Source organism: Halichoerus grypus, chromosome 14 (assembly GCF_964656455.1).
Source record: "Halichoerus grypus chromosome 14, mHalGry1.hap1.1, whole genome shotgun sequence".
NCBI lineage: Eukaryota > Metazoa > Chordata > Mammalia > Carnivora > Phocidae > Halichoerus > Halichoerus grypus.
Genome location: NC_135725.1, coordinates 11,368,991 through 11,395,662, shown reverse-complemented (window position 1 = coordinate 11,395,662; position 26,672 = coordinate 11,368,991). Strand labels below are relative to the sequence as shown.

The following is a 26,672-nucleotide window of genomic DNA, read 5'->3' as shown; positions in this document are numbered from 1 at the left end:
GCACAGAACCTTCTTATGGATAGGAGTCGACGTTGTGGAAGGCCAACGACAACAGAGAACGCAGAAATTAGAGGCTGCAAATAGAGAAATTAGGGGGTGATTCAGGAAGAGCTGTCTAGAGAAAACTGGATTCAGACCTGCACATCTGTTTCCAATTAAAGTCTCAAATTCTTCTATAAGCACTGACATTATATGGGAAGTATTTCATGGGTTACTTGTCAAACAGTCCTATATTAGGTAATTCATAAATTAATACGCATGGAAAAAGAAATTGTTTTGACACTTCTTAACAACCTGGCGGGGGGTCACACCCCCAGAGCATCAGTGTGCGGCCCACTGGCATGATGATGCCGACTGGGAACCTCACGGTTAGCTCCTGTAAGTCTGCGGCTTCTCACCCTAGAACTTGGTTACCATGCTCCGTGTAAGCAACCTTCTCTGCGGTGTGGCCGTGGACGAGCAAATAAAGAGGAGAGGTGGGAACATTTTAATTAGCCTTGATCCACAAGGTCCCACGTGGACGCCTGCGTTTTCTGCACTTTCCTGCAGGTCCTTTCTTTTGTGCGAGCTGTTCCAATGCAGCCGTTCTCTCCCTCCGATTTCCTGCAGGGCCGCCTGATGATCCCCACTGGAAAGGCCACAAAGTACAACCCAGCTGGGTCCAGCCAAGGCAAATTAACAATGTAAACTTGCTCAGCGTGGTGGAGATCATTCTTCCTGCCATTTCTTCCCCCCTGATAGTGTTAAATATTCACCCCGCTCTCTATTGGTGCCGGTGAGTCTGGAAGGACATCATGTAAATCACCACCCTGGATTCGGGAACACTCGGGCACCTGGGGGAGAAGGAAATCAAGCCAAAGGCTTGCTGCCCAAGCAGAGATGGGGGAAAGTGCTCTGGGGGCCCTTGGCCTTCCCTTGGGAGGCGTTTATTTTGGAACAAATAAGGAAGGAGGTGCAGTCTTGCTGCTGTGCACACACAAGCACTCGGGTGTGCGGTCTCACAATCCACATTATGCATATTCCAACACAACACTTGTCATCGGCAGGCATGTGGTGAACCTTCATGGTACTGAGAACGTAAACAGAGTAATTCAGGCTCAATTCCAGATGCAAGAGCACAAGACTAAGTAGAAATGCACGTGTATCATGGAGATCCAATATTAAACCTATCTGGAGAGTTACCAGTCACCATATAACATTACCTTCTCCCCCCTTTTAGATCAGATCTTCACAGATTTGGGTTTGACGAGCCCGTTTAGCAGATGCCAGTATGTACTTCGTGCTTTGGACGGTACTTTTTTTTCCTTCACACAGGTTTTTAAGGGAGGTCTTATTTGATTCTCCTGTGCTTTATTTGGGATTAACTCTTCCAAAAAATGCTTTGTTGGAGGTGTTTTGACTCCTTTGGCTAGATGCTTCAGAATGGATACCTCACAGTTCGATGGCTGAGGGAGTGTTAGGGTGAGATCATATTTAACGAGAGGAATGAGACTGTGGGCTGGGAGGACAGCTGGTAAATGGAAAAGCACATGGGGGGACGGTTGGGGGATCCCTGTTCTGGTCTGTGCTCACCAACGTGGGTAACCTTGGGCACCTCTCCGCCCCTGGCTTTAGACCGCTCATCCACAATGAATGGTTGGGCTAAAAAGTCTAAGGGTTTACCTAATTCTGGGAAGCATGTCATATCAGGTAAAAAAAAACCCCTTCCTCGTCTACCACACTTCAGATCACTGGCTGGAGTTTTCAGATTGAGTGGTTTGGAGGTGAACTTCTAGTTCTGGGCTGGTGGTGTCCCCAGTGGGTGTCTCAGTGCAGGGTAGGTAGGTGGCCATAACCGTTAGCGACTAGGTAGCCATGTTCAGCTAGAGGGCCTTTGTTTTTTGCAGGTCCCAGAGATGGGTCCAGTTACAGGGAGGTGGAAAAATGGAATCAAACAAAAGCACTCTGACCTGCCTGTTCCTGTCTTTTTCTCCCCCTGCCCTCCAAGTTTTCATTATGAAAAATTTCAAACCTACATAAAAGTAAAGAGAACTGTGTAATTAACATCCATATGTCTCTCTTCCAGCTTCCACAATGATCAACTCCCGGCCAATCTTGTTTCTACTATAACCCCATCACTCCTCTGCCTGCCTCCCTCAGATTCTTTCCAAGCAAATCCCAGACATCCCATCATTTCACCCATAGATACTTTAATGTGTGTCTCAAAAAGCCCAAGACTCCTCTTTTAAAACAGAACCATAATACCATCATCCCACCAAAAACCTAATTCCTCAACATCATCAAATATATAGTCGCTCTTTAATTTCACCAGTCTCCTATAATTAAAAAAAACCCTGTTTATTTGCATAATCTGGCCCTGTCTTTCTAACTTCATGATCCAAACCTTCCACTCCTGCCATCTTGGTCCATCCCAAGTGCTTCTAAACAGGTAATGCATTTGCGTCTCTGGTCTACCGTCCTAACACCACCTCCCCTCCCCTGAATATGCTTCCCTTCTTTTCCACCTACTCAAATCCCTTCTAATTTTCACATCACAGCTAAACCATTTCACACCTATAAGAAGCCCTCCTCATCCTTGGTGTAACGGAGACACCCCCCCCCCCCGAAATCCTTGGATATTTACTGTTGCACTGCAGTCTACTTACTGCCTGGTAGAGTTGGGGATTCTCCCATACAAACAAATCATCTTTCCAGTTGTATTCTAAGTTCTCTGAGTATCATGACTTGTAATTTTTGAATCTCCCTATAATTAGTAGCCAAGTATTTTCATTACAACAAGTGTTCAAAGTACCCGATCAATTAATTTACCTTTTGCCAGCTACATGAAGAAAGACTTTTGCTCTGAGGAGCGATCAGCTTAGTCTCCTGTGCTTTGTAAATACTCTATAACCTCATGACAAAGGTAACTTTGCCAGTTCAAAGGCTCGTTAGGAAACTGTGTAAGCCATGTGTGTTGTTGATTAGGAAAAGGCCTTCCCCCAAGAAAGCAATTTTGTGAGCCAGAATGATGCAAGAATGGGCTTCCCAGCCTGCAGCTCAATGACCACAGGAAGGCGAAGGGTGAAGGATAGACAGGCAGACATGTCATGGAACGACTGGATCCGTGCTATGAAGCGCACGTATATGGCATCTCCTTGGCTAGCAGAAGCTCAAGGAAATTTCAGAAGGAGAATCCACTGACTTCCAAGGCATGGCAGGAGAGGAGAGCTCAATCTTGTTTTCCATAGGACAGTATCAAGACCCCACTGAGTTCCCCAAACATGTTTCCCGAATGACAGTGAAGCTCAATAATTATAGAATGGTCAGAAACCAAAGAATCTTCTCTAGTACATATCCACACCCACCCACGTCCACTCCCCCGGATGTGTGGCTTTGTGCCCTGGCGTAGCTGGTGAGGGCAGGTTGGTAGTGCTGGGTAGAGACTCCTGACATCTCAGTGAGAGGGGAGTGATAAGGCAGACAGCTACTTGGAGGAACACATTTAAGGACAGCAGGATGCCCAGGGACTTTCCACTCAGTTGGTACTGCTGTGAAGACTTGTTAATGTGCCTTGAGGAGCCGGTATCATCTCATTGGGCAGAAGTCATAGGATTTTCTCAGGGTCCAACTAAAGAAGAGGGTTGTACCAGAGGGCAGGGGGTGGGGGGACTGGAGAAATAGGTGATGGGGATTAAGGAGTGCACCTGTTGTGATGAGCACCGGGTAATGTCTGAAACTGATTCACTATATTGTACATCTGAAACTCATATAACACTGTATGTTAACTGGAGTTAAAAAAAACTTAAAAAAAAAAAAAGAGGGTCGTGCATGTGCAGAATAGAATCAGCTTTGAATTTTATCAAGTACATCTTACCCGAATTCTAAAATGCAGTTTAAATACTCTTTGTTCCAAGGGATAAATGTTGCTATACTTCCTCTGCAAAGCTTTATTCCAGGATCTGGCTCAAGTCTTATTAAGATCATTCAGAATGGGGTGAACAATAAATATTTGATGGCATCCTTCCTACAGCTTCTTGAAAACCAATTTTGAAGAGCCCCAGGGTGTTAACAGTGATCAAATTATGAAATAAACCATTTTCCTCTTGAAACAAAAAGGAAGTTCCTGGCTCCTTGAACAGGAATAAGGTAACCATCTGAGGTCACATCAGACTACCTCACAAAAAGGCCGTTGTGTTCATACCTGCTGAGTGCCAAAAGACAAGCCTGAGGATAATATATGCCCTCGTACCAAATAAAAACACGTTTAGAAAGAGCGTGCATCAAGAGATGTTGAGAACAAAACTACCTAGCATCTTTGAAATGGTATTCAAGTTGTAGGTCAAGGTGAAAATGGTTTCGGGCCAAGGCAGGTTTGAGACGAATGGTATAAATCAGGCAAATAAAATAAGAAGGCTTTCAAAGAGAATCCAATCAGCAAAATTCACAGGAGTATTTAGAACTAATTATAATATATCTGTTAGAATACTGATCTGAAGTAGCAACCAATCCTACAATTATTTAAATATCAATTACCACAGCAGATTTTGTAGCTATTAGTAAATGCGGCAGAGTCAAATCACATTTCCTGAAGCTAAATTTATCATCATTATGAAACTTGGACCTTTGACTACGCTCCAGAGCTTTATAAAACAAGAGACACAAGCCACTTGTCACTGTTGCTATGAGACAAATGTTTATATCACACGTTTCTGGAGAAGGAAGGAAAATTACAGGTTCTTACCAAGTAATCATCAGGCTTGATACCAAAAAGTTCTCTGAAATATCGGAATGCTAGTGGAGCATAGGTCTTAAATCTGAAGTCTGGGTAATGATGTGCTGGGGTCAGATTGCTCCCTTCGCTGCAGTTAAAAAAAAAAAAAAAAAGTGGGCGAGAGAGAGAAAGAGCATTAGCAAAGACAATTTTGACTTCAAATACTAGCTCTACTGGTCCTGGGCCAGTTTCCCTGCTAGAAAAACATACCCCGATTGTGGGTCCCTCTAAACTCATGTCACAAAGGGCAATGGCCATCAGGTAAAACCAGATGCTAAGTCAGTGGGGGCCACGCCAAGCAGCCGTTCCCTACCAATCACAGTGTGTCTTTAGCGTGAAAACTCTTCATCATCCCCCTGTGCCTGTGATTTTTCCATCTTCCCCAGTGAAACCACAATCGAATTGCTTTAGGTATAAGATCCAGGCCTTAGTACATGGAACAATTTGAAAAATGCATTTTTTTTTTGTTTGGCCACGAATATTGGATACACATTTTAAACAAGGAGTAAGTGAAATACTTTTAAAAATATGTTACTAACAAAATCATCACACTGGAAAGAGATGAGTCCTGAATCCAAACTCTTTCTTACATCCATATTTATAGGAAAAGAGACCTTAAATATTTTAGGGATTTTAAAACCATATTTCCATTCCCAGATACATCATTATTTTTTTCCTTCTTCTGAGTTCATCTCTGAAAATTTTTGTGCAAAATTTATGATACATAAAAGGCATGAAGAAATAAACCAGCAAATACTCATGAAGCGAAAATGCTGCTTAAGAAATAAAATATTATCTATATAGCTGAATTGCCTTCTGTACTTTTTGTTGATCATAAAATCCTCTTCTTCCTTAGAGGCATCCACTAGCCTGAATTTTGATGTTTATTATTCATTTTATTCTTTGACTACAACTATAATACATTTCACAGGACATCTGACAAGCCACCTAATCTACCTGTACTAAAAGTTTTCACTGTGAAAAGTAAAAACAATGCAATAGATGAATACAATTTTATAGAGAGGTTCAAGATCTCTTTTCGCCACATTCTAAGTGGACATCAAGGCTCTATGCAACTTTGTCTGGGTCTGATTTTTGTGGATACAAATAACACTGTGTAAATGAAAAGGCTTTCAGCATGCAACAAACACTTGGAATCTACTACAACTGAAGTTTGTTCAGGGCACTCAAATTTTTGTATCAGTAACATCATTGATAATAAGTATTTTTTGAGAGAAAGGACGAGTTTTCAAGATAATGCTAAAACACTAAACTTGACTCTTACATGAAGCTTAGTTTCAAAAGTCAAGAGGTAAGGTAAAAAAATCACTAGTTTCTCTATATATACAGTGGAATATTACTCAGCTGTAAAAAGAATGAAATCTGCCATTTGCAACAACATGAATAGACCTAGAGAGTATAATGCTAAGTGATGTAAGTCAGAGAAAGACAAATACCATATGATGTATTACATGTGGAATTTAAGAAACAAAACAAAGAAAAAAGACAAACCAAGAAACAGACTCTTTACTATAGAGAACAAACAGATGGTTACCAGGTGGGGAGGTGGGTGGGGGGCATGGGGAAAACAGGTGATGGGGATGAAGGGTACACTTAGCATGACGAGCAGTGAGTTATGTATAGAATTACTGAATCGCTATATCGTACACTTGAAATCAACATAACACTGTATGTTAATTACACTGGAATTTAAAAATTATTTTAAAAATCACCATAATAAAAAAAAATCACCCTTGAGGACTATTTAGGAGATTATCTGTTCAATATATCCACTGCAGCCAGATCTTCCTCCTGCAGGGTCACAGGTGACGGCTGCTTCTGGGGACTCCCAGCGCGAGAAGTTGGCTTGTGCTGTGAGGGACCAACTGCAGATAATGCATCTTATCTTTAGAGGTGAGGCTTGCCCTTTAGGGGAGTGGCGCAGGAACCAGGACTTCCCAGGACAGGAGCAGTCACCTCTGTGTCAGCTCAGTGTGTGGAATGGTTCCAAATCACCTGCTCATTTGCATAGTTCCCATTTCCCAAAGCTGGTAGGGTTGAATATTCATAATACATATGTGCTGCCCAGGCGTTACATCTGAACATTTCTTCCTTCTCTGAGATTTATAAGGGGACACATACTCAGGTACAGGTCCTCCGGGATTGTCAAGAGGATTAATTCTGGAACTCATATGCCATCAAGTCACTTGAAAATGTGGGCTATGCAGAAATAAGGAGTAAAATCACAAAGGCTCAAAGTGGCCTCACCCTTGCAAGCAAGTCCAAGTAAGCATGATGCCTTGGGTTCTGAAGCGGACTGCTTTCAGTGGGCTAAGAGTGTTGCCGACTTCTTATTTCTTCCATTCTCTTCTCCCCTTTGTAGCTCATGCAATCAAAGTAACTAATTCCACTAGAGCTCATTACATTACCTTCAATGTTCAACATTCATTACTTCCTTGGAATTTTTCTTTTTCTTCTTTTTTAGAAAGGAAAAAAAATTTTTTAAAGATTTATTTATTTATTTGAGGGAGAGAGTGTGAGCATGCGTGGGGGTTGGGAGGGGAGGCAGAGGGAGAGAGTCTCAAGCAGACCCCTCGTTAAGCATGGAGCCCAACACTGGGCTCGATCTCATGACCCTGAGATCATGACCTGAGCCAAAACCAAGAGTCAGATGTTTAACTGACTGAGCCACCCAGGTGACCCTGGAGTTTTTCTTTAAATGGCTTATTCTTATGTAGTTGGGGGCCCAAGACTCTATCACTGAGGATAGAGTATTTATTATTATTTTTACTTGTGGTTACTCTGAGCTTCATGGGCTGCTCACCTTGCCCTAAAACCACCATCAATTACAAGCTTCCCTTGGATTCGCATCTCCCTGTGGTTCATTCAGTCATGGTGTAAAAAGGACAGTGTGAGGTTTCCCTGGAGAGCAGACAGACACGTGCCCACACACACATACACACAGAACATCTCTGGGATGAGAAAGGGAACATTTACTTCTGTAGGTATCCACCCTGACAGCTGGTGGAAAAATCTGCCAAATCACTAAAAACGAAAAAAAAAAAATCTAGCTAGTTTTGGGCCACCATGAGATACAGAGAGTGGGTCAACGGTGAGGGTCAACTGTGAGGCAGGCTTACTCATGGGGGACAGTTAATAACTTATATTTGCATACACGGAGAACATGGAAAGTGGGTGAACCTTTTATACTCAACACGGGCATCACACAGAGTAAAAACTTCTTCATGGCATAATTAACATATATTAACTAATAATTATTTGCTGACATTACACCATCTTGAACCTCTTTATTTGCATGGATGGAGGGGAACATTCCCAAGTAGTGGGTCATAATATATCACCACTCTTCATTTGTTTCTCTCCTAGTAGATTTTATCTTATGAGTTTTACTTTCCTTTGATTAACAGAAGACCAGTTTGCATTCTCTTAAATTATACTGAATAGCCAGGGTGGTGGTGGTGATGCTATGATCCAGGGAGGCCTGGGTCCAAGTCCTGTCTCTGCCGTTTACAAGCTGTCTTTCCTGAGCCCTGGTACAGAGCCTCTAGAAAGGTAACATCACAGTGAACAGAAATGTGAGTGGCCATGCGCTTAGCATTTGGGGAGCCCTGAATACGTTTGGATGATCGAGGCTGTATGATGACGGCAAACAACCCAGACGTGAATGAAGAATGAGTCGACCAGGTAGTTAAAAAAAATCAAAGAAATGACAAAATGGGAAATATGTGCAACTCGTATCACAAAGGGCTGATCTCCCAATATAAAGAGCTCCCATAAACAGCAAAGTCAAAGACCAAAAAGTTAATTAGGAAAAAAAAAAAAAAGCCAAAGATATGATCAGGCACTTTACAGAAATGGAGGTATAAATAAGTGAAATGTATGAAAAGATGTTCAAGCTCATTTATAATATAACAAATGCAAATTAAGTGTCATCGAGACTACACTACCTAGGAGATAGGCAAAAATCCAAAATTTTGATAAAGCTCAAGGGAAATTGGCACCCTGAAACATTATTAGTGGAAAGTAAGTTGCTATTTTTTTATGGAGCACATTTTCACAACCTCTTTCAAAATTACAAATGTATAGAACTCTATGACCCAGCAAATGCATGCCTGTAATTTATCCCACACACAAACTAGCGTATGTATAAAACAACATATGTGTACATGGCTATTCATTCTAGCACGGTTTGTAAGGACAGAGGGTTGGAAGCAAACTAGCTTCATCTGTTTCTGAAGAGGTAGGTCGGATTAATTATGGTTCAGCCACACACTGGAATACTATGCAGCTATTAAAAAATGAGGAGATTTATTACACAGTGACATGGAAGATCTCTAGGATAAATTACAGTAAAGAATCAAGAGGCCGAATACTGTGTGTGGTATCCACCATTTATATACAAAAAGGAAAAAAAAATTGGCGGTGCGTATTTAACTAAAAAATCCTTAAAAGGTTAACAGACCACTAGCAACAGTGATCACTGGAGCTGGACACCGGGTAAAAAGGCACAAGGATGAAAAGGACTGTTCTCAGTGTTCCTTTGAAAAGCAGTGTGAGGATAAACCCTTCTATGTATTACCATTCACAACATATTTTTGAAAGGTTTAGGGTTAAAAGCTATAACCTCCCACACATATACCCCCCCACAGAGCTCTGCAAGCTCAGTTTCCTGGCAGAAAGGTTTGCTTCTGTGTGTTAAGGTGCTCTAGTGAATAGCAAATGCGAGCTGGACATGAATGAAGTTCTACTAAAGGAAATGTGGATCAATGGGTACCGGAGTTTGTCCATAGTTACAGGGCAGCTCAGCCAGGAGACACCAACCCCGGTTTTCAGAGGTCATGCTCTGGCAGACCTGTTGGGTGTGGGTATGGGTGCTGGCCTACAGACATCCAGCACAGAGACCCTTCGGCGCATGCACGAAATGCTTAGCTAATGTGGTTAAACACGGGTGCAGTGAACAGGGGTCCACTGGTCAGTGAAGAGTCCCAGCAGAGCCTCCTGCAGGCTGTCCTCACCTGCGCCTGGGTGGTCTCCATCTGGAGACTGTGCCCAGCACCTACACTTACTCAGCAAAAATGACCTCTTTACAATGTAAGATTTATATTATGCTCCTTCAGTGCATTTAGGTAGTGTTTGTGGGGTGGGGGGGGAAAGAAAGTTTTCCTGTCTTGGCATAAAATCGAGGTCTTGGAAATTCCAGCTGTGAGGTTTTGAGCCATGGTTCTAGATGTTCGGATCCCAGAAGCTAGTCAAATTTCAATAATAAAAATTTGGAGGTCAATGTGGGATTTTCAACCTTAATTTCGTTAAGTAAGAACCTAAACAATTACGCAAAATCAAAGTACTGTACTTACCAAATTATAAAAAGAAAGGGTATGTTAACTCCATAAAAGGCAGGAAAAACTCTGAATAAACAACAGTACTTTATCTTGTTCTTTTTTCCCTTGTTCCACCAAAAAGCAGTTTGATCACGGACCAGTCTCTAACCTTCTGATATTCTCCTCTTCTGAGGAGAGTTCCACTGTTAAAGCCAAAGCCACTGCTCATCTTAAATTTAAATTTTTTTTTCAAGATTTTATTTATTTATTTATTTGACAGAGAGATAGAGAGAGAGAGAGCACAAGCAGGGAGAGCGGCAGGCAGAGGGAGAGGGAGAACAGGCTTCCCTTGGAGCAGGGAGCCCGATGTGGGGCTTGATCCCAGGACCCCAGGATCATGACCCGAGCCGAAGGCAGACGCTTAACTGACTGAGCCACCAGGCGCCCCTTTAATTTAAAACTGTGTGTTTCTTAATGACAATGGATGTTTAAAATTACATACCGTTGAAGCTTGCAGGAAGCATTTAGCCACCACCCGGCATTTGCCCTTTAGCAGATAAAAAATCAAAGTCCAGGGAGAAGGTAATGGCCAAAGCTGGTCAGGAACCAACAAGATCAGATTAGATTCACCCCAGACCAGTGGAAAAGTCCTAAGCGGACAGGTATGCCTTAACTTAAACTTGACGTTCCTAGGCCAGTCTTCCTTTTCAGGATTCAGCCATAGGCTTCGGGGTACCCCCTGCCCACATACACCAGCTCTTGTCCAGCAGGACCTCCCCCTGCAAGGTCAGGTGGGCAGAATTCTACTTAGAAAAGCTTGATTACCCACAGGAACATTCTCATTTGTGTGTACCGTGAACACCTTAGCTTTGTGGTTTCACAGCCTGATAACCCAGTGCTATTTTTGGTGGCACTGGGAGGAGAGATTTGGTGTTAAGTAGGAAGGTGAGACTATTTTAACATCTCCAAGGCACATAAGGGGTCCAGTTTTGAAGCTAAGAACCAGAGCTTTGATGTTTTCAAGGCAGCATTTTGTATTTGGTGAATTCACTGATGGCAAACTGGAACTGTCAGTAATGGGTTTGGGGTCTGTTGGCAAAAGGACCGAGTCAGCAACTCCTGGGTGACAGACACATTCACGTGATTATTGAGGGTGAGAGGTCCCACAATCTGCCCTCTGTAAGCTGGAGACCCAGGAAAGCTTGCAGTTAGTTCCAGCTCACGCTTAAAGGTCTGAGAACCAGGGCAGCCAATGGTGTAAGTCCCGGTCTGAGCTGGCAGGCCCAGAGGCTAGGAGTGCTAATGTCTGAGGGCAGGAGTAGATCCCTGTCCAGTTCAAGCTGGGAGCCAATTTGCCCTCCCTCTACCTTTGGGTTCCACACAGGCCCTCAACAGATGGGATGATGCCTCCAACAAATTGGTGAGGTGATCTTGGGTCCAGGTCTTAATTCAAATGCAAACTTCCTTTGGAGAAATCAGCACAGACACCCTCAAAAATACCGTTTTATCAGCCATGAGGCATCCCTTAGCCCAGCCAAGCTGAAACATGAAATTCATCATCTCTGCATGACCACAAACAGCAGGCTAAGTAACGGGTGCTCTGTCTTCATGTGCAGATGGTGCTAGAGAGACAAGCAGGATTTGAGCAGTAATATGGTTGGACAAGGGACTCCAGAGTCCAGTAACAAAAAAATGGTGGCAACTACTCTTCAAACTGGACCTTTGTAAGTCAGGGTCTGCAGAAGCAGACTTCGGTGTTACTCATTTCCTCTGCCAGTTCAGGCAAGTGGAGTCCCTTATGACTCTGGATTTAACCAGTGAAATCGCAATTGGTCCGCTCTCTTGCCAAATTAGATAGTGCTTTCCAATGGGAGAACAAAGGAAAGCAAAGCCAAAGACAGTCCCTGCTGGCCTCACCCTCCTGCCGAGCACTTCCGGCAGAGAGACCCGTGTGCTGCCTTGTGCAATGCAAGACCACACTATCTTTTGAGGCCAGCCAGCCGACAGCCCAGTCCTTAAAAATCAGTAGCTGAGTGCAGTAAGTCAAGCAGAGAAAGTCAATTATCATATGGTTTCACTTATTTGTGGAACATAAGAATAGCATGGAGGACATTAGAAGGAAGGGAAAAATGAAGGGGGGGAAATCGGAGGGAGAGAGGAACCATGAGAGACTATGGACTCTGAGAAACAAACTGAGGGTTCTAGAGGGGAGGCGGGTGGGGGGATGGGTTAGCCTGGTGATGGGTATTAAAGAGGGCACGTACTGCATGGAGCACTGGGTGTTATACGCAAACAATGAATCATGGAACACTACATCAAAAACTAATGATGGAATGTATGGTGACTAACATAACATAATAAAATTAAATTAAATTAAAAAAAATCAGTAGCTGAAAGCAGCTTAAAGTTCAAAGCCAAATAATGCACTGTGGGCTGTCACCAGAAACACGTGGTATCACTGGCTATTTAAATGCTAAACCTCCCAAGCAGTGGGCCCCATCGAGGGAAATTGTGTTTGGAAGGCGATTTCAAATAAGTTAAAATGTTATGTAATACTCAGTACGTGCAAGAAACCTCTTATTTTGAACTAAAGGAAGAGGTATGTACCTTTTATTAAGAGGAAATCAGTTTCTCCCCATCCCCACTACATAAATGTTAAACAAATATTTAAAGAGTTTTGACTTGAAGGGACATCACACTATTTGGCTTGTCCGGCAAAGGCTACATCTCCTCTTTAGAGCAGGGAGGACTTTTTTTTTCTTTTTTAAAGATTTTATTTATTTGACAGAGAGAGATAGTGAGAGCAGGAACACAAGCAGGGGGAGTGGAAGAGGGAGAAGCAGGCCTCCCGCCGAGCAGGGAGCCCGACGCGGGACTCGATCCCGGGACCCTGGGATCATGACCTGAGCTGAAGGCAGACGCCCAACGACTGAGCCACCCAGGCGCCCAGAGCAGGGAGGACTTTTCTGGCAGCTTCGTGTGTTGTCCACATCTCCGTAAGACGTGGTACAGAATGCCTGTACTGACCGGGGTTGGCAATCCTTTCAGTCTCTGCTGCAACTACTCAGAGTTCTACTGTTGTGGTGAGAAAGCAGCCACAGACGGTATGTAAATGAGTGGATATGGCTGTGTTCCAATAAAACTTTATTAACAAAAAGGGGCAGGGAGGCAGATTGGTCCCGTGGGCTGACCCATGGTGTATATAGATAGGTTTTGGACGAGTTTATGTCAGCAGTACTTGAAATGCAGCTATATGTAGCTACTCTATCAAAACCATAAATAACAGGGGCGCCTGGGTGGCTCAGTCGTTAAGCGTCTGCCTTCAGCTCGGGTCATGATCCCAGGGTCCTGGGATCGAGCCCCGCATCGGGCTCCCTGCTCAGCGGGAAGCCTGCTTCTCCCTCTCCCACTCCCCCTGCTTGTGTTCCCTCTCTCGCTGTGTCTCTCTCTGTCAAATAAATAAAATCTTAAAAGAAAAAAACAAAAAAACCCCATAAATAACATTCAGCATGGAAATCTGGCAACGCTCATATGAACCGCTGACCAATATGTTTGCTTGCCATTTAGAAAACTGTCTCACCCTTACGGTAGTTCTGTGTAATTCTCTGCCCAATGAGGGTATCCTTTGGCCACTCATATAAATCCCCAAAAGTGCAGACATCAAACCTGCGGACAATCTGTGTTCTGTGATGATTCTTACAGCCAACTGAACTCTATTTTGTATGTGAAGAGATTAAGATGCAGAAGACTTTTATAAGTTCTTTAGGTAGATGATTATTCTTGAATGTGGAAAGATATATAAATTTTTACTGCCAGCTTTCAAGCCATATTTTCCCCTGCAGGGAAGGCAGTGATGGTGTCTTCTGAAGGGGAGCAGAGGAAAATATTAACGCTGCTTGTCAAGGGGCTGGAGAGACAGCTTTAGGTTGATAATTCTGAGGTAAAAGCTGGGTCCTTTTCTGATTCAAAAAAGCAGAAATCCTGTTACTGTGCTTTACTACCACAGTGTAAGGAAAAACCAAAACTCTGGAGCAAGCCGTCCCTGAATTCAAATCCTGCCTCGACCATTTACTGGTTGTATAGCTTTGGGTCAAGCCACTTACTGCCTCAGGGCCTTAGCTACTTCTAGGCAAAATGGATTTTTTCAGGAAAGGTGAAAGGTAAAAACAATAATTTAATACTATATGTTACATAAATATTCTATCAAAACTATCGGTGGTTCGTAGTTGGTACTCATAAATTTTGCCTCCTTTTGCCACCTCAGGTTCGTGTTTACAAGGCAAAACATAAAACATCCTCTTTTTCCTCATCTCATTTACACATGAAAATGTATCGACAACTTTGGGTTTCTGAGTGCAGCAGGGAATCTGGGGTCAAAAGATGAAGATACGGTCACCGTCCTCTTACTCATCTACTTTGATTTTGGAAGACTGGAAGAATCTTTGGATTCCAAAGATTCCAAATCTTTGGAATTTGGAAGAATCAGATTGTTGAAAGGGATTTTATACCATCCTTCAAATCTCAAGTCCAGAGGCTTTTCCACCTCCAAAATGAAATCATCTGGAGAATAAATACGTAATATCTAAAAATGACGCCGAGCCACTTTTAAATAAATAAATAACACAATGCATTTCGTTGCTAAGGGAAACAGATCCTGCAGCTTCACAATGGTAGTGAATTAGAACATGTCAAGGCGCCCTAAGCAATGAGTTTTCTCTATGACCCAGATAGATTCTTCGCATTTTAGAATCATTAGACCTTTCAGACCGCTCAGCTGCTCACAACCGGGGACAGTCCTGCCCACCTCCCCCCTACTCCTGTCTCCAGGCAGGTGGAGAAGTATGGGTGGGTAGGGCGGGAACTTTTCTGGCAGCTTTATTGAGGTGTCATGGACATACGATAAAAGTACAGTCTGTTAATTTTCACACGTGTCTATATCCATAAAACCGTCGCCATGGAAAGATATTGAATTTGCTCATCACTTTGTGGGAGCATTCTGATTGCGAGAGTAACAAGGAGTTATTACCGGCATGGCCTGGGGGTGACAAATATCCTGAAATGTGCAGTCTTGCACAAAGAACGGTCTTATCCATAATAGCCAGTAGCAGCTCCACTGAGAAATGCTGGCCCAATCCCTTTGCTAAACTAATGAAGAAACAGTCCAGATAAGGAAACTGAGGCAAGACTCAAGACAGTGTCTTCTGTGCTCATGTAAATACATACGTTAAACAAACAATATAGTATTTGCTAGAAGAAATTCTTGACTGAATCAAATGCTTCATGTCATATTGACATTGAAAAGTGATACATACTTTAAAATGATATATTTCAATCAGAGAGGGAGACAAACCCCAAGAGACTCTTAACTCTAGGGAACAAACTGAGGGTCGCTGGAGAGGAGGTGGGTGTGGGGATGGGGTAACTGGGTGATGGGCATTAAGGAGGGCATGTGATGGAATGAGCACTGGTCCTTTATGCAACTGATGCATCACTGACCTCTACCTCTGAAACTAGTAATACACTACATGTTAATTAATTGAATTTAAATAAGATATAAAAAATGATATATTTAAAATGTGACAGTGGGTTCTTCTAAAGAGGGTCAGCTAGCTAGGTCTTCCTCCCCCCAGTGACTTGTCTGCCAGGGAGGGGCTGGTGCTGCTATCCTGGCATAGAGAGTGAAGGTCAAAGACACAAATTCTAGGGGTGCCTGGCTGGCTCAGTTAAGCGTCTGCCTTCAGCTCGGGTCATGATCTCGGGGTCCTGGGATCGAGCCCCAAGTCGGGCTCCTGCTCAGCGGGGAGTCTGCTTCTCCTCCCTCTACCCCTACCCCCGCCCCACCCCCACTTGTGCTCTCTCTCAAATAAATAAAATCTTAAAAAAAAAAAAAAAGACACAAATTCTAGGCATGGACAATGTTGGCTTTCCTACTCCTGAAGAAAAAGGTGAAAAAAAGACCTCATGTTGGCTTAATCAGAAAGATGCAGTATACTTTTAATAAATCATCCCTGAACAAAAGGATTCATGGCACCGAGAAAGTGCCTATGTGCCTACGAAGACCTACTTACATGCTCCTTGTTGTAAGGTATCTCATAGTGTCGTGTTTAATTTAGTTGCCAAATGGATATAATTTTGAAATGTTAGGTATTAATTTTAAAATCATTTGGAGGGCACCTGGGTGGCTCAGTTGGTTGAGCGACTGCCTTCGGCTCAGGTCATGATCCTGGAGTCCCAGGATCGAGTCCCACATCGGGCTCCCTGCTCAGCAGGGAGTCTGCTTCTCCCCCTGACCCTTCCCCCCTCTCATGCTCTCTCTCTCTATCTCATTCTCTCTCTCAAATAAATAAATAAAATCTTTTAAAAAAATAAATAAAAATCATTTGGAGTCTTATTAGTTGCAAAAATCATGTAATAACTTCAAGAACAAAATTTGGTATCTACTAGAAAGATTATCTCTGTAACATGGGAAGTAATGTGCTAGCTCAGTGGTTCTCAATTATGTGCTTAGAATCACCCGGAGGGACTGTTCAACAGATTTTTCAGTCTCACCCCCAAAGTTCCCGATTCAGTTGATCTGGGGTGGAGCCCAAGAATATACATTTTTAACAAGTTCCAGGTGATGCTGATGCTGCAGGTCTGTGGACTACACGTTTGGGCCATGATTTCCCTGGGGCCCATCCAGAGTTGGCTCTGTTGGTCAGACACTCTGGGTAGAAGAGACCAGTGGGGATGGAGCACCTTGCTCTTCTTTATCCACCCATCTGCAGCTGTAACTGCTCTCAGCTCCCTGAACTCACCGCCAGCTATCCTCCCACAAAAGACCTTCATTACTCTTGTTCTTCGTAGCCAAATTAAAAAAAATATCTGGTTGAAATGTGTGGGTAGAGGTTCTAGAAGACCATGAGAGCCAGAACGTCTCGCAAGCACGTTTACAGCAATTATGAACCAAACAGATCATTCCAAAAGATTCAGATAAACTTATGACATCCTGACTTTCTAGAGAAAAAATGTAGTTAATACATACTTTCTGGGAACGATAAACAGAGTGTTAAAAACAAACACACAGGGGCACCTGGGTGGCTCAGTCAGTGAAGCACCTGACTTTGGCTCAGGTCATGATCCCGGGGTCCTGGGATCGAGTCCCGTGTCAGGCTCCCTGTTCAGTGGGGAGCCTGCTTTTCCCTCTTCCTCTGCCCCTCCCTCTGTTCATGCTTTCTCTCTCACTCTCTCGCTCAAATAAATAAATAAAATCTTAAAAAAAATAAAACCACACAGGACAATCTCCAGCTATAGAAAGATGAAGTGTCATGAGTAAACAGGATTACATCTTAGGCCTTGGGTTGTCCATCTTCTGTCTGGAAACTAGTTCTGGGAGCTGCTAAGGACCCTAGGGAAGCAAACTTCAGAAGTTCTGATAGTTCTGTGTTCTTCAACAAAGAGCATTTAAACCAAAACTAGGCTGTCTGGGTTCACCACCTACCGGTTTGATTTCCAGACAGTTGACACCTGGACATGGAGATATACGCAAGTATCATTTCCCTGAAGACTTTAAAAAAAAAATGCAATGCAGATCCCGAGGGTCCAAGGCTCACCCCAGCCATTTTCACCCAAGCCCAGTAATAACTGATAACAAAAGGGGCTTATTTGGGAGAGAAACACTTGTTTTAGAATAGCAACGTGCCTTACAAGTCAGTCCTCATTGCCCCAAAGACAAAATAATTGCCCTAAGCCCCCGAATCAAGTATCTGCATTTACATTTGCTAAACCAATTTTCTTTGAAAAATCCTGTCAGCAGCAGTGACATTTCCAATTTAATCATGATTACGTGTCTTCCTATATTAAGTTAGCGCTAGGCTTTAAAATTTTTAATTTATTTATTTTGGTAAAGAATACGTAATGTAGGGCTACCATTTAAGCCGTGTGTAAGTATACGGTTCTGTGGGATTGAAGGCATTCAGCCTGTTGCTCAACCACCACCACCATGTGCCTCAGATTTATTTATTGAATTGATCTTCCCCCCAAATACAATAAAGCTGGAGGTAACATGTATGGTTAACTGGGCTGTTTTTGCAAATATGGTGTCAAAATAGCAGGATTCTCCTAAGTTCTCTGGAGGAAAGCTAAGTCAAAGTCATCACAAAGGAAGAGCTAGCTACATGACTGAGCTCAGATAGGAGGCTCAACTGTGGGCCCCCAACCCGTCTTTGAAATTGGGGAAGAGGCAATGACCTGGCACAAGCTGCTGCTTCCAAAATGCCCTCTTTGTCTGAACCCATGCAGACATTACTCCGTGACTACTGCACTCTTCCCTGCTGAATCTCAGAGTCTGTCTTCACGCGATCTTCCAGGCATTATCGTAACTAATTACAAGTAGCCCACAGGACAGAACCTACTTCCCATCTCCATATAGAAAAACGCAAGCCACTTGAGGCAGCAGAAAGTAACCATCATCGGCACTGCTTCTGGGCCGGCTAAAGGCCCAGCATGGACACGTAAGCGTGCGCTGCCAGGCAAGTCTTCAACGTGAAGATGCCACCAGGCAGGTTCTTTAGCACGGACATCCTCACAAACGGAAATGTTCTTACCTCGGCAGGAACACGCTTTCCACTACATAAAAGTCTTGCATGAGGACATCTCTATCTGGCTTGGAAGTGAGATTCCCCACTGTGTATCCTATTCCCAGTTGAATAGCACCTTTGATAGCAGATGATGCAGTCTGCAAAGAAAACAAGGGTCAGGGTTAACCTCCATGGTCAAGGTCTCGTTCAAGCAGCAAAAATAGGAGACTGAGGTCAGATGTTCTTTCTTGTCCCTAAGCAACGTGAAGCTGGGTTTGGAAAGACGACAGGATGCTCCTTTCGATGGTGAGTCTAATTCCGAATATTAAGGACCCTTCTTGATATGAAATTATTTTTATGGTAATGTTTCCTACAAATATTTCTAACGTCAAATTACATTCCCAAATCTCCACCTTCCTTTTAGTAAGAACTTGGAAATTTGGTAGGACACTTTCAATACATAACATTTTAATTTCTACCAAAAGAAATGCCACAGTCACGTTTTTTAAAAATCTGAAGCTCTAGAACACACCTATGGGTCACGAAGAGTAGGGTATCTTCGTAAGAAATGAGAGAGCAAAAAGTAATCTGAGTCTGTGAATAAAATTTAATTTGGGAATGGCTTACTGGTGTTGCCATGGATCCATCAGCAAAATTGCCTGCACTGATCTGTGTAGCACATAGCACCAGCATACCAATATTTCCAATTTACCACTTTCCCAGTATCATTCCATAATTAAATTCACATAATATTAAATTAGGGAATAATGTGTATACATACATGTGTATACATACATATACATACATGTGTGTAGTGTGTGTGTGTGCATAGTTTTAACCAACATAATAGGAGAAATAGCAGAAAAACTCCATTTAGGAAAATTAGAAGGCATTCTTCATAATGGTTTTGAAAGTGTGGTCATTTCAGGCAAAGTCGACAAATGATTATTGGGGACCTAGTCCCGTGCTAGAGGTGGTTTGTTTGGGGTTCAATCTTGGGTGAGCGAGGATGACCGCACTGTGGGAGAGGTCCCTGGTCTTGGGGGTGGGGTGGAAAGGTTGTACAACATTAGCTTGGTTCTGCATGTTCTTTGTTTGTGATCATGGAACAGCATCCAAACAGGTTAAAAAGGTCTGAGAGTCTTACGCATAGAGACAGTTTTGAAGCCTTTAGAATGGATTCTCTCCATATTTAAGGAAATCTGAGGATCAAGGATCAAACCTGAGGTCATGATCAATCAGTACTGACCAGCCACTTCCACTACACAAAGGGAAACAACCCCTCTCCCTACGGAGTCATCATTTGGTGGCTTGCTCACCCCACTGCAAATATTATATCACCCCTCATCTGAGGACAACTCCCCACCCTCCTCCCTCCAGGAGGCAGAAAAATGGCTTGTTTTTCTTTATCCCCACGCTCTTTACTTAAGATCCCGGGGCAGCAGGATGGCAAAAGACTTAGCACTCAAGCCCCCAGTGCAACTAGTGCTTCAAAAACAAAAAGTTTGCTATTTTAAACTGCAATGCTACCAGTTGGCATTAGTGACCTTTTGTACCAAGAGCTCTGACTTCTGAAGGCTGAAATGGATTTTGTTCATTTTAACCTCGCATAAAAATTCCAAAGGCATTCCTTCTCCTATCCATCACTCAGAGCAGTATGGCAGAAGATATGACATCAGCACTTTCCAGAGGACCCAACACCCCGAAGCATTCTGTTCTAGACCTATCAACAGAGTCATGTGCTCTCAAAGTGCTTGTCCCTCCCCATCCGCACACCTGACTGCTTTCTGGAACTATCTGTATTTCTACTTAATTCAGTCATCTATTACTCCTTGGGCTGGAACACCTCTCCTACAGATGGAGTACCCAATTTTCTGTTGACTACCCTCCTCCCTGACCCCAGGCAACAGAAGGTGGTCAAAGTAGTAGGAGTCTATATCTGGTATTTTCAAACTTGAGAAAGCATGAGAATCTCTGGGATACTTGTTAAAACAGACTGAAGGCAAAACCACGGAGACAGTAAAAAAAGCCCTGGCTGCCAGGGGCTGGGGGAAGAAAGGGGGTGCACAGAGGGTTTTCAGGCAGGGAAAATACTCTGTATGACACTGTAATGACGGATACACGTCATTATACATTTGTCTAAACCCACAGAACACCCAAAATCAAGAGTAAACCATAATGGGGGGCACCTGGGTGGCTCAGTCGTTAAGCGTCTGCCTTCAGCTCAGGTCATGATCCCAGGGTCCTGGGATCGAGCCCCGCATCAGGCTCCCTGCTCGGCGGGAAGCTTGCTTCTCCCTCTGCCCACTCCCCCTGCTTGTGTTCCCTCTCTGGCTGTCTTTCTCTCTGTCAAATAAATAAAAATCTTAAAAAAAAAAAAAAAAAAAGAGTGAAACATATTGGAAACCATGGACTTTGGGGGACTATGATGTGTCAATGCAAGTTCATCAACTGTAGCAAATGCACCACTCTGGTGGGGGATGGTGACAATGGGGACGCCATGCATGTGTGGGGGGCAGGGAGCACATGGAAAACCTCTATACCTTCTCAACGTTTCTGTTAACCTACAACTACTCTAAAACAATGGTCTTAAAAAAAAAGTAAATGGGCATTGCAAACCAAAACCAAAACCAAGAACAGATGGATGGGTTACATTTCCAGGCTTTCTGATTCTGGGAGTCTGGGGTGAGGCTCAAGAATTTGCTCTTGTTCTAAGGAGCACCATAAAAATCTTCCTCCCATGGCATAAGATTAAATTTTGAGTTCCCAAAGGAGTAAGATTTTGGAAAGGGCCCCGTTGACATCTGTATATGTTAAACCCCCAAACAGACTTGTGATCCTACTACCTTCCTTTCAGGCTCCTTAAAATTCAAGAGCTCTGATGGGAGAAACTGTGGAAAGTGTAATACAAGTTAATATTTTTTGGATCAACTCTTTGTGCCAGACACTTGATATACAACCATCACAATCACAAAGTAGAGTAATCATAGCACGTACTTATAGAACATTCACTGAATGGCAGGCACTGTTGTAAGTGCTTTTGGTTATTCGAACTCTGTCATCTTCACAAGGACCCTATAAAGTGGGTACAATTGCTACCTCCATTTTACTGACTCAGGAAGGTTTGGTGACTTACACGGGGTCACACAGCTAGGGAAGACCTGGGATTGGGGACTCATACCTGGGGAGTCTGGCTCCAGATTCCAAGTTATAAGCAACTACACCATGGCCTCTAACCTCAAAATGTCTCAACTCATATAATCCTTTCAAGGACCCTTTCAAGCAACAATCACATTTCCAGGTGGGGATTTAAAGCACAACAAGGTTAAGTGACTCGCCCCAGTCACGTTGCTAGCGTGTGGTAGATTCTTGCTGCAAAGCCCACCCTGTTTGCACATCTGTTTTTTTCTAAAACGAGCCTAGAATCCAAGTCAGAAGGTCCCTTTAAAGTCTAGCTGTTTGATCTCAGCAAAGGAAGTAGCTCCGTGGGAGCCATTCCTTTTGATAAAATAGGGATAAAATGTTTTATTTGCTTCTAGTCCGACCCAGCCATGAGTAAGCCTAGGAAAAGCTGTAAACCACTTGGAAAAGCAGTATAAAGACTGGTTAATGTCACTTGTTAAGGTCACTACTAGTAATGTGGGACGGTACAAACATCAGGAGGTATTTTGCTGTTGAAGGAGGGACCACACCTTGAGGTCTCCTCCTCCCCATCTCCATGTCAAATTAAAGGCTGTAGCACTGATGCATTTGCGTAGAATTAAAAAGCATCTTGCCTACTTCGTGGAAATGTCTGATCATATTCTGATCATATTCAAGCATGTGGTTTCTTGAGTCACCAGCAGTAAAGGTTCCGTCCCCGGAAGTCCTCCCAGGGGACGTGAGGCACGGTGATGGGCGGTGTTGGCGTATTTTCTAACACAGCCACTCCTGAGCAAGATGTGTTTTAAAACTCTAAAACTGAAATGTTACTCGGAGTGTCTCTGCTTAGCTGATGAGTAAACCATGATGCTGAGGAAGAACCTTCTGTGTGTAGTGCTGGTGGTTGCTCTTCTAGAAGAGTTCTTTCCCTGCCAAATGTGAGCCACAAGCCCTTCTTCCTTCCTTGAGGATACCCACCAACAGACCAGGGAGCCAGTAACAGGTGGATGGCTTCGTACACACCCAGCCTCTCCAGGTTTCCCAGCAAGACTTCGCATAGCTTCTAACAGTGCTGGGACATGACCATTTTTCCCTTCCAACTCCAACAGGGACCTCGGACTCCTTCCAAACATATAGTTCTAGATTTCAGAACACAGCAAAACAGGCTATTTTTAATTCAGGACTTTGCACGGCCTAAGTGGCAGCAGCATGTTGCCTGGATACTAGAAAAACCTCTCAAGCATTTCATACTCAAAGAACCAGAGAACATCACAAAAGCAAACCACCGACACTTAGTCTCATAGCTCCTCTTTCCTAACGCAAACTTGTGCAGGGATGAGGGTAATACTAAAAGGAAAAATGAAGGTCAGCTTGCGTTTGTGCCATAGGTTCTATTTTTCATTTTTTTTTTTTAAGATTTTATTTATTTATTTGACAGAGAGATAGAGAGAACAAGTAGGCAGGGAGGCAGGCAGAGGGAGAGGGAGAAGCAGGCTCCCCGCTGAGCAGGGAGCCCAATGTGGGGCTCGATCCCAGGACCCTGGGACCATGACCTGAGCCAAAGGCAGCCACTTAACCGACTGAGCCACCCAGGCGCCCCAGGTTCTATTTTTCAAAGCACTATCTTTTAATGATTGTATTTGATCCTCCCAATTGTTATGTAAGGAGGGTTTATAAAGCCCATTTTATATAGGGGCACTTGGCGGCTCAGTCGGTTAAGCATCCGACTCTTGGTTTCGTCCCATTTCATGGTCTCAGGGTCCTGAGATCGAGTCCCGTGTTGGGCTCCGCACTAGGGAGGGAATCTGCTTGTCCCTCTCCCTCTGCTCCTTCCCCCCACACTTGCTCTCTTGAATAAATAAATAAAATCGTTAAAAAAATAAAGCTAATTTTATAGATAAAGAAACTGTGGTTCTGGGAGAATAACTGGTTCTAAGCCTCTTGGCTGGTACGTGGTGGAGCCAGGAATGATACTGTGGTCTCCAAGGCCACTCCATCATACACAGCTGTGTGTGCCTGAATTCTGCTGGAGACGGATCTGACCACAGCTGAAAGTACTGACACCACGAGCTACTCATCCTGACAGTAACGATACAACTAAACATCTACGGAACCTACCATCAGGGGAGTAGGGATCCTGACAACAGTAAGATTTAAATGAGGTGACATTGGTTACAGGAAACGGCTTTCTTCAGTACATTGTCTATGAAACCAGATCACTTAATAGGCCATCTGATAATCACTGGCTTGAAAAGGAAGTATGAAAACATTTCTTGTCCACAGCATTTTCCCTTCCAAGGTGTTCCGATGAACTAATTATGGGATTACAGCCAACACAGATGATGCCACAGTGATTTTTATCGGAAGTACAGATCTCATCGTGTCACCACCTTGCTTGAAACCCTCTAATGGGTTCATGGTGTCCTCACCGCAGGATGAAGCCCAAACCCTTTAGCTTGACCCGGAAGCCCGTCCGATGGCATTATTCCTGATATAAAAAGAGATCCCCACCCCCAACACAAAGACACACACAGACACACACACACACACACACTCACACACACAAAAACACACACACATCCACACTCTATCCTTTGAGCAAGCTCACCTTACAGGTCCATGAAACCCTAACAACCACATATGACATTTTCTGTTTGTGAGCCTTTTTCCCAAGGAGGGGGTCCAACGTGCTCTCTTTTTTCAGATGGTCTGTTTTTCGAAAACCCACACGCAGATCTAGAGAGTCTAATTCTAAATTAGAGATGTTCACTGCCAAGGTGCCTTAGACTGGGCCATAAACACCTAACTCAGTAACACCTCTTCATAGTGAGAGAAGGCAATTCTCATCCAACAGGGAGAACCCCCAACTTAAGTCCTGGGTACCCTTCGCCTGGCCCAGTCTCTGAACCTATATTCAACAACGGAGGCATAGGCTTCTTCTGATAGAATTACGGGAAAAGAAAGAGGGACAGAATGCATGCAATGGGTCCTGGGACTATAGAAATGGGAAACTCTGTGGGTGGGCAACCTAAAGCCTTCTGAGAGGGATTGGGGCTACCTCTCACCTTCAGATTATTCAAACCATTTGTCCAGTCCCTCTTTATGTCAGTTTCCTGTTGCTGCAGTACCAAATAGAATCCAGGAGCATCTCCCCAGCCAAAGATGGGTAACTGGATCACATCTGCAAAGCCCTTTTTCCATGTAAGTAACCTGCATACAACGTCTAGGGATTGGGGCGAAGCCAACTGAGAGGGCCCCATTATTCCGCAGATCATTCTCTTTTACTTCAGGACTGATTCTAGCACTTTCTCTGGGGTTGCCTCAGGCAAAGAGAAGAGCTCTCCTCAGAACTCCATTCAGTCAGATGCTGTTCATTCATTTAACAAAGACCTGAGAACTTTCTGTCCCTGAGCAATAGTACATGGGCAGAGACCCGAAAGGTGAGAAAGACCAGTCAGCAGGCGCCCTCCTTCAATACACAAGTGGCCTGGCCAGAGTCCTGGCCCTCAAGGGACTGAGAATCCCACGAGGAGGTCAGGGGCATGGATTTCCAGGCGGAGACAAGCAGCAGTTCAGGGACTCGAAAGCAGACCATCGGCGTAAACTGCAGTGGCCCACAGGGAAGGTGCCAGAACTAGAGGCTGGAAAGACAGAGTGGCTCCAGATCTGGGCCCTCCAGGCCATGCTAAGGGTTTCTCTGTTCTGATAAGGAACCAGCATCCTAATTTGAAAAGGATCGTTCTGGCTGCCCAGCGGAGGGAAAGAAGTTAGGGGACTGTTACCGTGGTTCACAGAGATGAGGAGAGGGACAGAGGAGATGAGTGTGAGAGATATTTTGGAAGGAGCTAGGACTTGCTATGAGCTAGAAATGAGGGCAAGCAAAGTACCCAAAAGTCCTGGCGTTGCTCTGGATGAGCTGAGAGGACAGAAGGTGCTCGGCTGAGGTGAGGAGACTGAGGAGGAACATATTTCTGGGGGAAGCTCAAGGGTCCTGTTTGAGATGCCAATAAGACTCCAGTCAGAGATGTTAAGATACAAGTCCGGAGCTTATAACAGAGGTTTGGGCTGAAAGTTTGAATCTGAGTGTTTTTGGCATATAAAAGGTATGGAAAACCAAGGAGCCAGATGAGTAATGCAGGGAGACAGGGGAGTGTTCTAGAAGGGCCCTGAGCCTGGTGAAACATTTAGGGACTAGACAGGAAGGAGAACCTTTGGTGGTGATGTAGGACTGACAACAGAAGTGGGAAGAAAATCAGGAAAATACGGCTTTAGAGAAACCGAGAAAAGAGAATTTGAAGAAAGGAGTGACGAAAATCTCAACCAAGTGGCTCTTTCATTTGGTAATAGGAATGTTACAACTTGCTGGGACATCAAAAGCTGTGGGTTAAATTCTTTTTTTTTTTTTTTTTAAAGATTTTACTTATTTATTTGACAGAGAAAGAGAGAGAGAGAGTTCACAAGCAGGGGGAGAGGCAGAAGGAGAGGGAGAAGCAGGTTCCCGGCTGAGCAGGGAGCCCGATGCAGGACTCGATCCCAGGACCCCGGGATCATGACCTGAGCCGAAGGCAGACACTTAACGGCTGAGCCACCCAGGCGCCCCCGGGTTAAATTTTCTGTTCTTTTCTCTCTCATATCATTGATTCATAAGTAAGTCCAAATCTGGATCTTGAATGCTTGACAAAATTAATCGATAAACTCCAGTCAAATTATGTCATCATTTAAACCATATTTTTAAAATGTGCCTTTAACTTCGAAAAATAAAATGTTAGTTTAAAAAGGCAGGATGCAAAATACACAGAATGAAATTTGACAATGAAAACTTCACAACTGTATTTATATGCAGAGGAAAACAGGACAGGAAGAAAATATATCAAACTGTATGAT

The 26,672-nt window shown here is 43.7% G+C and overlaps 1 protein-coding gene across 6 annotated transcripts in view; it reads right to left on the bottom strand.

Annotated features, from left to right (window-relative positions):
- The window catches only part of PIP5K1B (phosphatidylinositol-4-phosphate 5-kinase type 1 beta), a 295,831-nt gene that overhangs the window by 116,440 nt on the left and 152,719 nt on the right, over positions 1–26,672 (bottom strand). For all 6 annotated transcript variants that reach the window (XM_078061785.1, XM_078061784.1, XM_078061781.1 and 3 more), the window contains 2 exons: positions 18,675–18,805; positions 4,721–4,838 (listed from right to left, as the gene is read on the bottom strand). In XM_078061785.1, the coding sequence (XP_077917911.1) occupies positions 4,721–4,838; positions 18,675–18,805 (249 nt within the window). The remainder of the gene's footprint in view (positions 1–4,720; positions 4,839–18,674; positions 18,806–26,672) is intronic.